The following is a 17,505-nucleotide window of genomic DNA, read 5'->3' on the forward strand; positions in this document are numbered from 1 at the left end:
TAGACCCTTTTCTGAAGAAGGGTCTAGGCCCGAAATGTCAGCCTTCCTGCTCCTCTGATGCTGCTTGGCCTGCTGTGTTCATCCAGCTCTACACTTTGTTATCTCAGTAAAGAGATAACTGCTTATTGTTAATCCTTCAGGATTGCAATGATCCAAGGGCAGACGATGGAAATATGCAGCTTCCAAATGACTGGGAGAACTTTTGTTAAGGTTATTGAAAGAGAAGAGAGAGCATTAAGAACATAAAACTGTCACAGTAAGAAATATCCCATTCCTCAAGATTGCTGTCTAACAAAATGAACAACTCTTACCACCATTTTAATAATGAATTTTCTTCACATTTAGATCTGCTGATATCATAAACTATTCCCCTCTGACAAGTGACGTGTTCCCAGCAGTTAGTCTGTTATATTAATATTCCAGAGCACTTTTCCAACTGGCACAACTAATCTCACAATAAAATAACTTCAACAAGGCCCTGCACGAAGAACTAAACAGAGGCACAAAGACAGAATGAATGAATCTTCTTTTTTGTTCCAATTCTGATCCCATATAAAATCTATCGTTTATATAAATTGGTATTATGCTTCTGTAATTTAAAAAAAACTTTTACTAAGAAATTTCTAAATTAATCAATTTAAATACATAAACCTTTCTTACATGGTGGTGTAAAGGCTTCTGAATTCCATTCTGCAACCATCGCTATAAATGAAGTGCGTGTATTGATGCTAAGGACAAGAAATGACTTGGTTGTGACATCCCTGTGGGCAAACAAGCTGCTATCAGTCACCATCCAGTTTCATACTGAAAAGAAGGGCTGGTTAGATCAGGTACTAGAGAGCTGCAAGTAACCACTTTATCGTATCTCAATGCAAGAGAGGTAAGAGAGAGAAAAAGAAAATAAATCAACAAAATACATCATGGAAACAATGAGGATATTCTTCATAAACTCCCACTATTTTAAAACTCTGGTGTGACAATTGCAATAAGCATTTTATCACCATGAAATCTGACAGACTGTTGATAACTTGAAGTAAAAGTAATACTTGCATGATTTTTTTGTGCCACTAGGAGGAGCTACAGCAGTTTTATGGCTTATTTGGCATCTTCAGTGTCAAAACTAAGTAGACTATTTTACAATATTAACCAAAATTTACATTTTAATTTCAGAATCTGAGTTATATATTTGCCACAGAAACAAAGTGCACTGTTGTTAGCTGCAGCAACATTGATTTATCATCCTCAAGGCTAAAGATACTGCATTAGTCTCCGTGACACCATTTCAGATTTTAATTATATGCTGAATTATTTTTCAGTAGATTGCCCTTTCTGTTTGATTTTCTATTTTCTATTCAAGCCATTTCCCATTCCATGCCAAATTTTACCATGCACCGTCACATTACAAGAATCCAAGACAGTTTTATTTGAAAGTAAATGTACAGTCTCACAACCAGTCTTTCTCCATTAGAACAATGTTTCACCTGGACACTCATGAGGAGCATATATTTTGAATTAATATTAATGATTAACATGTCGCAGTCCAATTTCAGTATTTTACACTGGCTACCAACTCACCTCAGAGAGACATTTTAAGTTCCTGAAGCACTGGTATGTTAATCACAATGTTTGGATGAAGTACAGAGTACTTGAGCTCCAAGACCTTTAGCAGTTAATGAGAACTTTAGTAGGCACTTTGGGCACTGATGCACAACATCCTCTTGCTGAAAGACAACTTCTTCGCCATTGTTACCTTTCCAGTTCACGCAGTAAAAGATCTTCAAGCAAAATGGACATGTTAAGTGGCAATAATCAAGATTGCCTTCTGCTCCACCAGTGCAGTTGCTCAAGTGCACCTTGCACTCATCGACAATCCTTTCCCTGTCGTGTAGTTCATACTGCGACGCAGAACCAACAACATGTCTGCAGAATGGCTCAGTGCTGACGGCAGTGTGCTCTGGTGAAACATTGGGCAGTTCTTCATTTACCGTGCAATGTACATTCAATGAACTGAAGACTGTCCACAAAAGAGCAGGGTCCTTGCACTTGTGGTAACTTTGCCAGTGCCTGAAAAGTTCAGATTTGCTTCCATAGCTCTGTTTACATAAAATACAATTAAACCCTAAATTTGTAATGAATTGAATTTTATTAGCCTTAGGAACTGTATTTGAATCCACAGCACCTGATTGGAGCTGCTGTTTATAATGCAAATTCATGTGCTTCTTCAATTTAAAACAGGATTGAAAAGCTTCTTCACAAATGCCACACTTGATCAGAGTTTTCTTCTCACCAAGTTGTTTCCAGTAGTTTGCCGCATGCTTGAGCAGCTCTTGTTCGGCTTCCAGGCTTGAGTAGATAGGAAATCTACTGATGCATCTACTTTCATCATTTACTGATCTCTCTTCTACCCTCAGCTGCAGCTCTTCCTCATGAGCACATAACAGGTGAAGTTTCATATCAACAAAGGTGGGGGTGACAACTTGGCAACGAGCACATTTTATTTGCAAAGTGCTGAGGCCAACTTCTTCAGCACGTGATTGATTATCCTCAGTTTGCTTCCTGAAAAAGGCAAAACAATATCATTAAAGTGAAGATCTTAGCTTAAACAAGACAGGCATGTCAAAATCATGATTTGCTCTTGGTTGTTATAGATTACAACAATAGCAATAATAATATTTCTACAATGAATTTTACTAGTGGACTGTTGTAATGCACCCCACCTTCCCGGATAGGTATACATGACGATATTCCACCTGAAATGATGAGCATTATATGCAACTTAGAATTTGCAAAAACAGGGGAGATAGTGTTTCTACAAAGGCACAAATGAACTTTTATGTTTCATGATTGAGAGAAATTTTGTGCAGAGGAGGGATTGAAGGAGGGATGAAGAAGTGAAAAAGAAAACAGTTTTGAAGCCAAATAAAATTAGTAGACCAGAAACACAAATCACATTCCAGGCAGATATCTTTAAAATCTAAAATACATTTTATGGCACGTAAAAGTAATTCAACACGCAGAATTTACATGGATCAGATTCTATTGGATATTAATAAAGCTGAAATACACATATAATTGAAAAAGATCTAAAGCCTTGAAATCTGTGATAGAGATTAAATCACAATACCAAGCTCTGCTGTATTTCTCATTAATTTTATAAGCTCTTTATAAAATTCATTTCAGTTCAGTTTAGTTTTCTGCATGTTTATTAGTTTAAATGCAACATCCCGAATCAAAACACACTAGTAAGATTTTGTTGTTTCAGTAAAGCTCACAGAATAGGCTATAAACCTGCAGATGAGTAGTTTTCACTTTGGCTGTGAAGGGAGAGTTCTGCTAAATACACGGGTTGTCTGGAAGAAACATGCCAATGGGTGTTGTTCAGTCTCAACAAATACCATATCCATGTCCTCCTCCAGAGTAACCCAACCAAGAAAAACAAAGGTCTGCAAGACTCTGGTTCACTTCACACTCATGAATGTTCACAGTGTCCTTTTGCTGACTTGTACAGTAAATCCGGCCTCTCAGAAAATCTTATCATTTTGTTCCTAATACAGTTATCATGAACTATTACTTAAAAGCAAGTAGCTTTTAACAGCATGTTTTATTCATGAACAGGTCTTGCTCCTTTCTTTGTCCAACAGCTGCTCAGTTCAGCTGTAAACAAGTTTTTCTCCCCAGAAAAGCAAATGGTTCTGCCCTGCTCTCTGCCCATAAATATCATGCTGTCATAGAACAAAGGCTCAGGGTATATATTAATAGTGTAATCATTAAAGGTGAGGAAAAGCTGATCTCACATCTTGTTTCCAGAGCACATACATTGTGAGTAATGTGGCACTTCTCCTAATATGGTGTCTAACTATCTGTTACCTAATAAAAGCATGTTTCCACGCCAACGTTTCCCCCCCCACCCACCAAACACACACAGATCTCTGGTCTGTGGTTTACAGGTTATTCTCTCTTAAAAACCTGCAGCTACGAAGAAGCTTTTAGCATCACACCACTTAGTTGAATTAAATAGCAGTGGAAAAAGTAATTCTTCACAAGAGCAATCTCCAGTATAATTTTACTGTCGAAAATTTCAACTTACTCAGAAGAGGAATTAACTGTTAAGTAACAAAATTAACTGCCAGCTTCATGAAACATTTTTATACATATTTGTACAGTACTCCACAAATAAGACAATGTCAACTTAGAGCATAGTCAAGGGGGCAGAGATGGATATAGCAAAGAGAGGCTGGGGGTAATAGGGAGCAGTAAGGAAGGCCAGTTTTCTTTTGAAGTATTTGGAGAGGAAGCAAGATAATATCACTTAGAATGACAGTTCCACATTCCAGAAACATAATGACTAGAAGAATGTGGTGGACTCTTAACTGCTTTCTGGGCAATTAGGGATGGGCAAGAGAGGGGACAGCACCTCCTCCACAATAATCCTCACCACTGGCGCCCCACAAGTCTACATACTCAGCCACCTATTACGAATATCATATACTCGTGACTGTGTGGCCAAATTCAGCTCTAACTCCATTTGCAAATTTGTTTATGACACCACCCTGGTGACTCACATCTCAAACACTGATAAGAGTATACAGGCAAGAGACAGACACCTTAGTGGCATGGTGTAAAGACAACAATGTCTCCCTAAAGTCAGCAAAACAAAGCAGCTAGTCATTGTTTTCACTAAGCAGAGTGGAGGACATGCCCCTATCTGTATCAATGGTGCTGAGAGGGAGGTACTTGAGAGCTTTAAGTTTCTGGGAGTAAATATCACCAACGATCTATTCTGGTCCATCCACGTTGACGCTACAGTCAAGAAAGAACAATAATGCCACTACTTCCTCAGAAGGCTAAGGAAATTCGGCATTCCCACAATGATTCCTACCAACTTTTATAGATGCACCATAGAAACCATCCTATTTGGATGCATCATGGCTTGGTATAGCAACTGCTCTGCCCAAGATCACTAGAAATTACAGAGTTGTGAACACAGGCTAGGTCATCACGAAAACTAGCCTTCCTCCCAGTGACTCTGTCTAGACTTTCTGTTGCCTTGGGAAAGTGGCTAATATAATCAAAGGCCTCTCCCACCCCCATCATATCTGTGCCACCCTCTTCCAGAGCAGAAAATACAAAAGTTTGAAAACACGTACCAACAGATTTAAGAACAGCTTCTTCCCCACTGTTATCAGACTTAAAGAAAAATCAGCCCGGACTCCAATTTGTCCATTTATAGAGAGTCATAGAGTGAACGGACCTCTCATATATTAGAGTTGATCTTTCTCTGTCGCTGTAATACTCTATTCTGCATTCTGTTCTATTACCTTGGCATACTTACATAAGGTATGATTTGTCTGTTTAGCATGTAAACCAATACATTTCACTGTATCTCGGTGACAATAATAAATCAAGTCAAATCCAAGGGTTAGCTTAGTCAGTGACACTCACGCAGATTTATTGGTTCTATAGCACAGGTTTACAGCACAGACAAAGGCCCTTCGGTCCATTGAGTCAAAAGCCATCTAACTATTCTAATCTTATGTAAAAATAAAACTAAAAACCACCCCAGACAGATAAACAGAAATAAAGAACCATGTGAATTCAGATTAATGGAAAGTTGGTGTTGGGAAATACCCCAGAAAAGATTTTCATCATAAGGTGGGATACGATCTTGAGATTGATTGTCGTGGGCATGGGGAGTCATCATCATCATATTCCAACAAGGAAGAGGACGGTCCTCGGAATCGGACATTGGAATGTTTAAATTTAACTCAAGAAAAGAGCACGGTTTTCCCTTCCTTTAATATTTACACAGACAGAAGGGAGGCTAAGATCATGAAAAGAAAATTTTTAAGAAAATGAGAGATAATGCTTTTTAGGCAAAAGGAATAAGAAGCAGCAAAATATAATTAATGGTATAGTTCTAAAGAGTGTGCAGGGTCAAAGGGATCTTGGTGTCATTTGCATAGATGTTTCAAATTTGTTAGACTCATTGGGAGAAAACTAGCAACATGTATGGGGCCTTGGGCTTTATAAACTGAGGTACTAAATGAAAAAACAAGAAGTTATTATGCTGGGCCTTTATAAAGCTTTGGCTAGGCCACAACTAGAGTAGTGCATCTAGTTCAAATAATCACACATCAAGAAGGATGTGAGGATTCTCAAGATGGTACAGTGGAGATTCAACAGATTAGTTCCAGTGATTTAGGAGTTTAGCTACAAGATTAGATTGGAGAAGTTCAGGTTGTTCTCAAATGAGCAAAGGAGTTTGAAGGAAAATCTAGTAGAGGTGCACAAGATGATGATAGGTTTAGGCAAGATAGAAAAAGAAAAGCTGCTCCAATTAGCTGATAATACAAAGACCAAGGGACTAGATTGAAGGATCTAGAAAGAATATGGGCATTGTGAGGTAATTTTTTTGTTATGCACCAAATAGCCTTTTTATACATGCAACCTACTGCCCATGAGGAAGGAAAGACAATCAGTGATTTTGCAACTGAATTTGATAGATACTCGAGGGAATAAACCTGTACAGCTATGGAGACAGAGAAGGGAAATGGACTGATTAGATGGCTACACAGATGTATGGTATGGACATTATGGGAGAAATAGCCTCCTCCCTTGCTATATTGATTCAATGGCTCTACAATTTGCAGCAACTGAGTTGGACAACAATAATTTGCAATTAAACAGCACTTGCAGAAAGAACACAGATGTTCATCTAGAGAAGGAAAGATCACAGAATAACAAGCAATTAATTAAGAGATAGGTTTGATGAGCTTTTAAGGAGGGAGAGAGAGATGGAAATACAAAGGAGAAACAGAATATGACGCAACTGACTTACAGTTCTACAGCTTATGCAGTGAAGGAGACCTCAGAAGGGGTCAGAGGTCTGTGTGTTCCGCGGTAATATAGCACTGGAGGAAATTTCAGCAATAAATTGGAATAAGGCAGGAGAAAGATTTTTTGATCAGGATCAGAATCATAGTATTTGAGGCGCTGAGGCAAGGTTAACATGGATATGATGATTATGATTGAATGGTTATGGCTGGATTTATAGGAGCGGTTCCATGTGTCGAAACAAAAAGTGGTGGTCAAGTCATAGACTTCAGCAAAATTAAGAACAGTGACCCGCTGTTTCACTCACTAAATATTTTTTGGTGAGTTTGATACAGAATATAAATCATACTAAAGATGCTCTGCCATGATCCAAGAGAAAGGGGAGCACATAAATGGGTAACAACAGATGAAAGGATCTTGATGAGAATTTGAGAGTAAGACAGCTTACATTGTAAATTTCCAACACCAACAGAAAACAGAAATCACTGGAAAAAACTCAGTAGGTCTGGCAGCATTTACAGAGAGAAAGCAGAATTAAAAGCAGGTCCAATGACCTGTATTCAGAACTGCTTGTAACTTGAACAAGATTAGCATACATGCTCAAAGACGGGATGGGGGTGGGAGGTGGTAAGGAATAAATAATAGGTGGAGACGGAGCCCAGAAAAAGGGAAAAAACAGTTGGGTAGACAAAGGAATGGGTAAAGGTCAGCCTCAATTGGCTGTAGGGCAGAGAGGATGAAGGTGGGAAAGTGGCGGAGTCTCACCAGATTATTTAGGGAAAACCACGTTTAACTAACTCAGAGTTCTTTGGTGAAATAAAAGAAAGGTTTGAGGAGGGTAATACGGTTTAAATGGTGAATGTAGATTTTGAGAAGGCATTTAACAAAGTGTCACACAACAGACTTGTGGCAATGTCATAACTCGTGCAATAAAAGGGATACTAGCAACATGGATATGAAATTGGCTTTGTCACAAAAACAGACAGAAGTGATTAGTGGATGCTTTTCAGACTGGAACGTACTTGAGTTTACAGTGAAGATCCCCAGGACTTGGTATTGGGATTCTTGCTTTTACAAACATACATCAATGAAATGCAAGGCACAATTTCATAATCTGTGGTTGGGGTGAAACTTGAAAGCATTGTACACAGCAAGAAGAAAGGTTCAGAACTTCTCTTTAACTCCTCTCATTTTTTTCAGAATAGAGAGGTGGCCATGGGTATCCACATGGGCCCCAGTTATGCCTGTCTCTTTGTGGGGTAGGTGAAACATTCCTTGTTCCAGTCCTATGCCAGCCCCCATCCACAACTCTTTCTCTGATATATCAATGATATCATCGGTGCTACTTCCCTCTCTCGTCCGGAATTGGAAGAGTTCATCGATTTCACTTCCAATTTCCACCCTGCTCTCATTTTCACCTGGTGTATCTCTGACTCCTCCCTTCCAGTCTTCGACATCTCTATTTCCATTTCTGGGGATAGACTGGCCACTATTATCCACAATAAAGCCACTGACTTCCACAGCTACCTGGCCTATACATCCTCGCACCCTGCTTCTTGTGAAGACTCTATTCTATTTTCTCAGTTCCTCTATCTCTGTCACCTATGTTCAGATGAGGCCAACATCGACAAGGGAGCCTCCGAAATGTCCACCTTCTTCCTCAACTGAGGGTTCCCTAGCACTGTTGTTGACAGGGCCCTCTACTGGGTCCGACCCATCTCCTGCACTCCCGCCCTCACCCACTCTCTTCCCTCTTGCAACTGCGATGGGGTTCCTCTTGTCCTTACCTACAATCCCATCAAGATCCACATCCAAAAGATCATCAGCTGCCATTTCCACTACCTCCAGCAAGATGCCACCATGAGACACATATTCCCCTCCCTTCCCTTGTCCGCCTTCTGCAGGGGCTGTTCCCTCCAGGACACCCTGGCCCACTCTTCCTTCAGTCCTATCACCATCCCCCAACAGCCCACAGCACCTTCCCCTGCAACCGGTAAAGGTGTAACACCTGCCCATCTACCTCCTCCCTCCTCACTACCCAAGGGACCAAACATACCTTCCAGGTGAAGAAGCACTTTACTTGCACTTCCCAGAATCTAGTCTACTGCATTCGCCGCTCACAATATGGTCGCCTCTGCACTGGGGAGACGAAGCGTAGACTGGGTGACCACTTTGCAGAACATCTACATTCTGCTTGCAAAAAAGACCCGGAGCTCCCAGTTGCCTGCCACTTTAACACACCACCCTGTTCCCTGGCCAACATCTCTGTCTCTGGCTTGCTGCAGTGAAACTCAGCAAAAGCTGGATGAACAAAACCTCATTTTCCACTTGGGGACCCTGCAGCCCTCTGGACTCAATATCGAGTTCAATAATTTTAGGGCCTAAACTCCCCCACGTCCTAGCCCCCTACCCCACACACCTTGTTATCACACACATATTTTGCTGCAAAATCTCATTAGGTGTGGCAGCATCTGTGAAGAAAAATCAAAGTTAATGTTTCAGGTCCGGTGACCCTTCCTCAGAACTGATGGTAGCTAGGCCTGGACCTATATGTGCAAGAATCATTGTGAGTGGCAGGACAGGTTTAAAGCTTTTTTCATAGAGGAATGGGGGATCATAGAATCATAGAATTCCTATAGTGTGGAAACAGGTCCTTTGGCCCAACAAGTCCACACCGACCCTCAGAGCATCCCACTCAGACTCATCCCCCTATAATCTTAATCTATACATCCCTGAACACTAATTTAATGGGTAATTTAGCAAGGCCAATCCACCTAGTCTGCAGATCTTTGAACTGTGGGAGGAAACCGGAGCACCCGGAGGAAACCCACACAGACACGGGGAGAATGTGCAAACTCCACACAGACAGTCGCCCGAGTGTGGAATCGAACCTGGGTCCCTGATGCTGTGAGGCAGCAGTGCTAACCACTGAGCCACCGTGCCGCCCTGGATGAAAACAAGGAACTTGAACCTGTATCAAATACTGGTTTGCACCTAAATGGATTATTGTAATCAGTGCCACTCCTTAGGAAAGGCACAACTGCATAAGTGGTGATATAAGTTCATGAGAATGGTCCCAGGGATAAGGAATTTCAGTTACACAGATGGAGTGGCAGAACAGAAGGCTGAGAGGAGATTTGATAAAGGCATTCAAAATCATGAGTGGATTGAAAAGAACAGATAGGGCATAACTGTTCCCATTGATGAATAATTAAGAGGGCACAGATTCAAGCTAATTGGCTAATGAAGCATTGGAACCATGAGAAGAAAGTGTTTCACAGAGTGAATGGTTTGGAATGTACTGCTTCAGTGTTTGTAAAGGCAGGGTCAAATAAGGACATTCACAAGGGAAAATAATTGAGTATTTTGCTTTGAGAGATAACTGGGCTATGGGGAGAAAGTGGGAATGGCATGAGGCAAATTGCTCCTAGGGGCTGGTACAAAGGTGATGGGTCAAATGGCCTCCTCTGTGTTGTTAACAATTCTGCGATTCTGTATCTACTGTGAAAACTGCTTTAATAATTAGTAAAACAGCTGGAACAGCCACAAAAAAAAAATGAAGTAATTCCTGCAATCACTGAAATAAAAATAGTGCAGTCACTGACAGCAAACCACATGGGTCATCTAAAAAAAGGCACTGTCTCCCTTCAAAGATTGGTACATATGTTTCTACTGGATAAGAAAAATAATCTTGTATTGGTTTTATTAATTTTTTTTTCATTTTGTTGAAAAGTAGCAGAAAAATGGAAGGAAGATTTGGAAAATTTGTTTAATCTGTTGATAATATTATGATTGTCCAATGCCATCTTTATGGATCATTAAAAAATGTATGGTATAGGCCAGACCAGACCGCCTCAAAATATATTAAGAAGGTAGCCTAGACCCAGCTTTTTCTTATTTTAAAGGTAAATGTAAGATGCCTTGCTCCTGATGCAACTCTATTGATCAATCTACTCGACATTAAGCAAAACACAATTAATTCATACCATATAGTTAAAATACAACAAAAGAAAGGAGGAATTGGAATAAATTTTCTAATAGAGCTAAGTTAACAGAATAATAAATACAGTAGCTTAACTAATTAATTGTTCCAATATAGTAACAAGTCAAAAACATATCCTTGGAAAAAAGCAAATTCAGAACACAGATCGTCTCACATGCAACTCCCACCACAGGCAGAGAATCCCAGCTTTTAGCTGTAACTGAGAGAGGGACAAAAAATAGCTTCCACCTCTTCAAGACCCCAACAGCAACTGCTGAAAACTAAACCTAAAATCCCTGGTTCTGAGTGAACTCGACCACACCCATTTAGGCTGCTTCTACTGTTCCAACTTTTAAAGAAAAACCCAAGGCCTCAAAGCTATTTACTTTCTTACAGACTGCTCGGCGCCCCTCGTTCAATCTCTCTCTTAAAAGAAACCAGGACAAAATAATCTCTTAAAGCCACAGCGTCATCACATGTAATCATTGACATATCAACATTTAACTTACAGCTACAATAGGTAAGAACTAATCTATCTTTTTTATGTGTTCACATTCATGTTGTAGTCTGCCAGATGTGTCTGCTAGACTGCCTTGAGTGCTCTAACTCTGCTCACACTGCTACTTATGCTTAGTTATGTGCATCTCTGCATCATCATCATATGGTTACTCCAAAGTCCTATTTTCCTACACTTTAATTAAGGAATAGCTGTTGGTTATGACACGAGGAATATCTCCTCTGCTCTTCTTCAAAATAGTCCATTCACCCTAGCAGGCAGATGGAGCCTCAGTTAATCAGCTCCTTCAAAAGACAGCATAGTCTCAGTACTGCAGTAGAACGTCAGCCTTGATTTTGTACTCAAGCCCAGGAATGGACTTGAACCTGGAACATTCAGTGACAAGAACCACTGAGCCAAGGCTGATGCTCAGGAACTTAGAAATCAAAAGTACTGCGTAAGTTTAAGAGGTTCAGTAGTGCAAGTGGGTAAAAAGCTATTCCCACATACTTTAAATGCAATGCTGAGGAGTGGAAAAGTTAATCAAAATTAATTCTTTAGTATAAGGATTGAAAATGGTTAATGTCTGGAATAGTGTAAGTAACACCTCCCACTATGACGATGTAAGAAATCATATGACATATACTCGAGAGAGAGAGAAGCATCATTGCTTTAACAGTTAGTCATGCTTCTGTAAAGCTATATATATTTCCATAATATGTAATAATCTAGTTCTAGTTCACACCAATCAAAGACTGTAACCCCTTCTAGCTAAACTAACCAAACATACAACATAGTGAACAGCAGTGCAGCTGTCAAGGACGAGAAAACTTTGAAAAACAACTTTAAAAAAGGTTGAAAAGTCTAGACCTGAAAAAAGTGGCATAAGACATCTACAGAACTTGAGGAGATTGTGAAGAACTCGAAGCCTGTTCCACAGACGAAGTGGAAAATCAAGAGGCAAAGGCATTCAGGCTGCACTGCAGAGGCATGGTGGTCTTTGAAGGAAGGCCAGATCTCTCAATCACAGGTTTCAAGTTAGAGGAACGAACAACGGTCAGGGATCTGGTGAGCAACACTTGAACAGGGTACAAATAAGCAACTTAATGGTGCAGCTCCAAACCAAGAAACAATTGAGTAGATCAACCTGAAGTTGTCACATTACATGCACTCATCATGAGGTAGAAAGAAAAGCAAAATCAAAAGGTAGCTGCAAACTTCCAACACACCAGGTTCAGGGAATGAAGAGACTGCTGAACTAACACGTGGTAAAGCGACGTTCAGTGACTTTAATGAAATAAATACTTAATCTAGCACAGAGATTCTTCTAGGAAAGACAGGATCTCAGCAGGAGTCAGCACAAGGTTTGGCAATGCGTAACACTTTCAACAATAGAAGATAAACTGAAAACTCGAAGTAAATTACTTAGAAAGCTTCAGAAAAGCCATAAATTCTAAATATACACCACCAGAAGGGTTCAGGCAAATGCAAGGACTAAATCAAACTCAAAACTGGACTCCAGAGAAAGAAGATTTTTGAGGTACAGAACTGCTTTAAAATTATTCGACATCAAGAAGCAGAACAAGTCCACGCATCAGAGGGTGGTGGGTGCCTGGAATGCGGTCAGAGGAGGTAGTGGATGCAGATACTATAGTGACTTTTAAAGGCGTCTTGGCAAATACATGAATAGGATGGGAATAGAGGGATACGGTCCCCGGAAGAGTACGGGGTTTTAGTTGTGACGGGCAGCATGTCGGTGCAGGCTTGGTGGGCCGAAGGGCCTGTTCCTGTACTGCAATTTTCTTTATTCTTTGTTGTATCACTTTATTCCATAGGAGCAGTAGCAGATAATATTACAGCAAGAAAAAGCATTAATGAAACACAAGATAAATTTTAAGATACCATAAAAGTCTTTGATAATTATTTCAACCTGAGAAGCAACAAGATTTTGGAAAGTGCCAAATTCAAAGGAAGAGTCCAGAAACCAGGTGTATAGATAGATGCTTTTATTAGTGACCTTTACAGGCTAGTTGAGAGATATAACAATGAATCCCAAAAACAGAAATTAATACATTAGCACTCTGCTGTAGGTATTGCTGTTGAATCCCTATCTGACTTTTTAGTGTCTAAGGAAAACTTCATACTAAAAAAAGCAACAGAGCTGTGAGACAGATAGAGATCCATAAGTAAAGTAGAGTAATTCTCAAAGTTGAAGAAAAACCTTACTTCAGGAAACTTTCAGTTAACAAAGAGTGCTGAAAGCACAGGAAAATGAATGAGAAGGCATAACTGGAATGGAAAGTGCAAGATGAAATAAAACCTTGACAATGCTGCGGCATCAAAAAGGCCCAGGAGGTGTAAACATGTTCCTGCAACTAAAACACAATACTTTCACTGGACAACACTTTGCCATTTTGAGAAAATGTGCCAATGTGAAATCTTTAACTTCACAGGTTTGAAGAAAACAACTTCACACATTGAGATTGTTCACCTCATGAAATGCTCTATCAGAAGAGAAAACAAACATTTCCTGGTGAAATCAATTAACCTAATCCTGAGTTCTGGAATACAGATATGCGTGTCAACTGATGAATAACCGACAATTTTATCAGACAATGAACCATAGTTATTAACAGAGTGCCTGCAACTAACAGAAGCTCAGTTTCATGTCCAAGAGAGTTTAAACTAAAAGTCAAAGGAAAGCTACAGGCCATTCTACAGTACAAGGGTTTGTAGATATTGATAATACAATGTTCTACAAAAACAAGACCTTTCTCTTAAGTAGAAGGGCTTGTATAGATCTTAACATTATCAGAAAATTAGAAGGGATTAGGAAGCAAGAATCCATGAATCACTTCAAAAATAACTTATTTTCCGTGGAGCGTCAATAGCTGAGGGGTAACCTTGTAGAACTTCATAAAATCATGAAGGGCATGGATAGGGTAAATAGACCAAACTCTCTTCCCTAGGGTGGAGGAGTCCAAAACTAGAGAGCATAGCTTTAAGGTGAGAGGGGAAAGATTTAAAAGGAACCTAAAGGACAATTTTTTCATGCAGAGTGTGTAACATGTATGGAATGAGCTGCCAGAGGAAGTGGTGGAGGCTGGTACAATTACAACATTTAAAAGGCATCTGGATGGGTATATGATTAGGAAGAGTTTAGGGGAATGTGGGACAAATGCTGACAAACGGGACTAGATTTATCTAGGATATCTGGTTGGCATGGACGAGTTGGACTGAAGGGTCTGTTTCTGTGCTGTACATCTTTATGTCTCTATGGTTAAGTCTTAGAATTGAATATAATATTACCACATGAAAATTTGCTGTGTCTTTTCATGCCAAGGAAAATACCACAGCCACTAATGAAACAAGAAGAGATGATGACCAGGATGGGAGTCATTTCTCCAGTCACCAAGCCTACAGAGCAGTGCTCTAGAATGATTTCAGTCACTAAACTTAACAGTACTCTTCACACTTATATAGACTTAACACAAATTAATAAGGCTGTAGCAAGGGAAATTCATCTGATGTCCTCAGGAAACGAAAATTTGGCAAAGTTGTCTAAAAGTATCGTGTTTGCAAACCTGGACACAAGCAGCAACTTTTGGCAAGTCCCTTTGGATAAGAAGTCAAGGTTACTGACAACCTTCATTATGCCATTCAGAGAGATTTTGTTTTGATCGCTTGCCATTTGGTATGACATCAGCACCGGATATTTTCCAAAGAACTCGTTGAACATTCTGCAGAATGTTAAAGGAGTAATATGCCACATGGATAACATCTTAAACATTGGTGAATTAATCAAAGAATATAAACTAAGGCCGAGAGTGATTTTAAATCTTCTACAAGGTGACCTGACACTTAAATGATAAATGTGAACGCTCACAAATGACTATTCATCACATAGGTACATTGTTAATACCAAGAGCATAAGGCCTGCAAATGACAAGAGTCATTAGTGAACTTCCAATTCCTGCCTTTGTCCAAAATCTTCAATAATTCTTTGGAATGGTTAATTGGCTGAGCTGGCAAAATTTCTGCACAAGCTAGCATAAGTTACTGAAACTTTAAAACAGCAATTTCAAGACATTTAAGTATGGTATTGGAATGCACATCAGGAACAGGCATATCAAAGGATTAAGAAAATGCCAGATATGTTAGTGCATCGTAGTCCTTCAGTAACGACAATTGCAGCAGATACCAGAGTTACAGGTTTGAGGGCAGTGTTTCTCCAAGAACAGCCAGAGTGATGTCATAGCCTGGTTTATTATGCATCTTGAACATTGTCTGACACTGAGACGTGGAATATAGTCTTGGAGAAAGATGCTCTGATAGTCACATGGGTTTGCAACAGGTTCTCAGATTACATCATCAGCTTAAAGGAGGTCTTAGAGTCAGATCACAAACCGCAGTTTCCTCACTTGATGAAAAGGAACTCACCAGAATGCGTCAAAGAATCCAGAGATCCCAGTTATGATCAATGAGAATTGCTATGTAATGGTATATGTACACAGCAAGCTGCAAACAGTAGCAGATACACTGTCCAGAGCAACGACTGATGATGCAACACAAGGTATTAACTTCATTGATGAAATGAGCCATATCTTCAGTTCACTGCAACACAATGGCCAACAAGCTTAAAAGAGATCAAAGAGACTTGTCATGTGAAGATGTAAAATGATCAATGCATACGTATCTGCCAACACTGTACACCAGGTTGACTACAGCAACATCCCAGTGGCATGGAAATGAATATCTTCTAAGCCTACAGCAATTACTTTATCGTGTTGGACAATTTGGTGGTTTCTAATGAGAAACAAGTGATACATGTTGCACTTCAGATAGAAATTTTAGAGAAAATACACCAGGGCCACATGGACATTGTGGAAGATCTGCAGAAGAAAACAATTTCTAATTGCTAGGGATGCACAAGGCAAAGACCAAACTAACCCTTATGACCCAACTCAATCTAATTTCCAACAAGAATTTGAAAGCAACCATATCCTGGAGATTAGCACTAACCAGAAACAGAACTGAACTAGCCACACAAATACTGTTGTCAGCAGCCAGAAATTCTGTCTTGCTGAACTCATCTCCTGTCTCCCCAAAGTCTGTCCATCATCAACAAAGAACATATCAAAAGTGTGATGGAATACTCTCCATTTGCCTGAATGAGTGCAGCTCCAACAATACTCAAGATGCTCGACAATATCCATGATGAAGCAGCTCACTTGATTGGCACCACATCCACCAACGTCAACATTCAGTCTCTTCACCATTGGTATACAGTAACAGCAATGTATACAATCATTGCAGTAATATCCAAGGCTCCTCTAACAGGACCTTCCAAACCAATCCCCCTTTCCAACAATATTATAGATCCACCCACACCAATGACTGCAGCTGTTCAAGAAGGCAGCTCAGAAACACATTTTCAAGGAATATTAAGGATGGGCAAAAAAAGCTGGCCTTGCCAGTGACATCCATCCCCATGAAAGAATAGTACAAAAATTCTGGAATTGATCTATCCATATTTAATGGGCAATCCTACCTGATTGTCAATGGTTATTTTTCAAGGAGGATTTAAGTCAACAATCAGACACAACAACTAGTGAAATAGTTGTTTAAATTTTAACAAAGATATCTTAGCAACATATAACATTTCTGACCAGGTTGTTTCTGATAATAGCCCACAATTTGCAAACAACTAATCCACACACTTTGCAGAAAACTCTGAATTTATAATTCTTACATGTTCCTAAAGACATCCCCAGTTCAATGGTAAAGCTGAAAGAGGAATCAGAAATAGCAAAGCTCTGTTAAAGTAGAATGCAGGTTTTCCAAACAGCACTCCTAAACTCTAGACGTACTCCTTCACAATGGTGGTTAGCCTAATCAAAACCATTCACGCAAAGAAAGCTTAGAACGCAGCATTCCATTCAGCCCAAGTTATATCCAGGCTACAAGTCCTGCTGACTATGTTTCCTCAACAGGTCGGTGTGGACTTGTTGGGCTGAAGGGCCAGTTTCCACACTGTAGGGATTCTATGATGATAATGATGATAACCAGAGCACATCTAACCGAGTTGGAGGAAGGAGAAAATATTTGGGTATGAGACCAAGACAGAAGAGGAGTAATTGTCTAAAGAGATGGTAATGAATTGGAAGCTTATTTAGTGCAGTCTTAAGGTGGT

General features: G+C 39.8%; 1 protein-coding gene across 3 annotated transcripts in view; it reads right to left on the bottom strand.

Annotated features, from left to right (window-relative positions):
- Positions 1 to 17,505, bottom strand: part of LOC109934731 (zinc finger protein 438) — a 69,205-nt gene that overhangs the window by 5,398 nt on the left and 46,302 nt on the right. Inside the window, exons 4-5 of one of the 3 annotated variants that reach the window (XM_048611794.1) lie at positions 1,576 to 2,556; positions 689 to 761 (exon numbers count right to left, since the gene is read on the bottom strand). In XM_048611794.1, coding sequence (XP_048467751.1) covers positions 1,614 to 2,556 — 943 coding nt within the window. In that variant the 3' untranslated portion in view covers positions 689 to 761; positions 1,576 to 1,613. Of the gene's footprint in view, positions 1 to 667; positions 2,557 to 17,505 lie in introns of those variants that run through there. The other 2 variants (XM_048611793.1, XM_048611791.1) reach the window with 2 other exon arrangements.

Source organism: Rhincodon typus, chromosome 2, assembly GCF_021869965.1.
Source record: "Rhincodon typus isolate 14 chromosome 2, sRhiTyp1.1, whole genome shotgun sequence".
NCBI classification, from domain to species: domain Eukaryota; kingdom Metazoa; phylum Chordata; class Chondrichthyes; order Orectolobiformes; family Rhincodontidae; genus Rhincodon; species Rhincodon typus.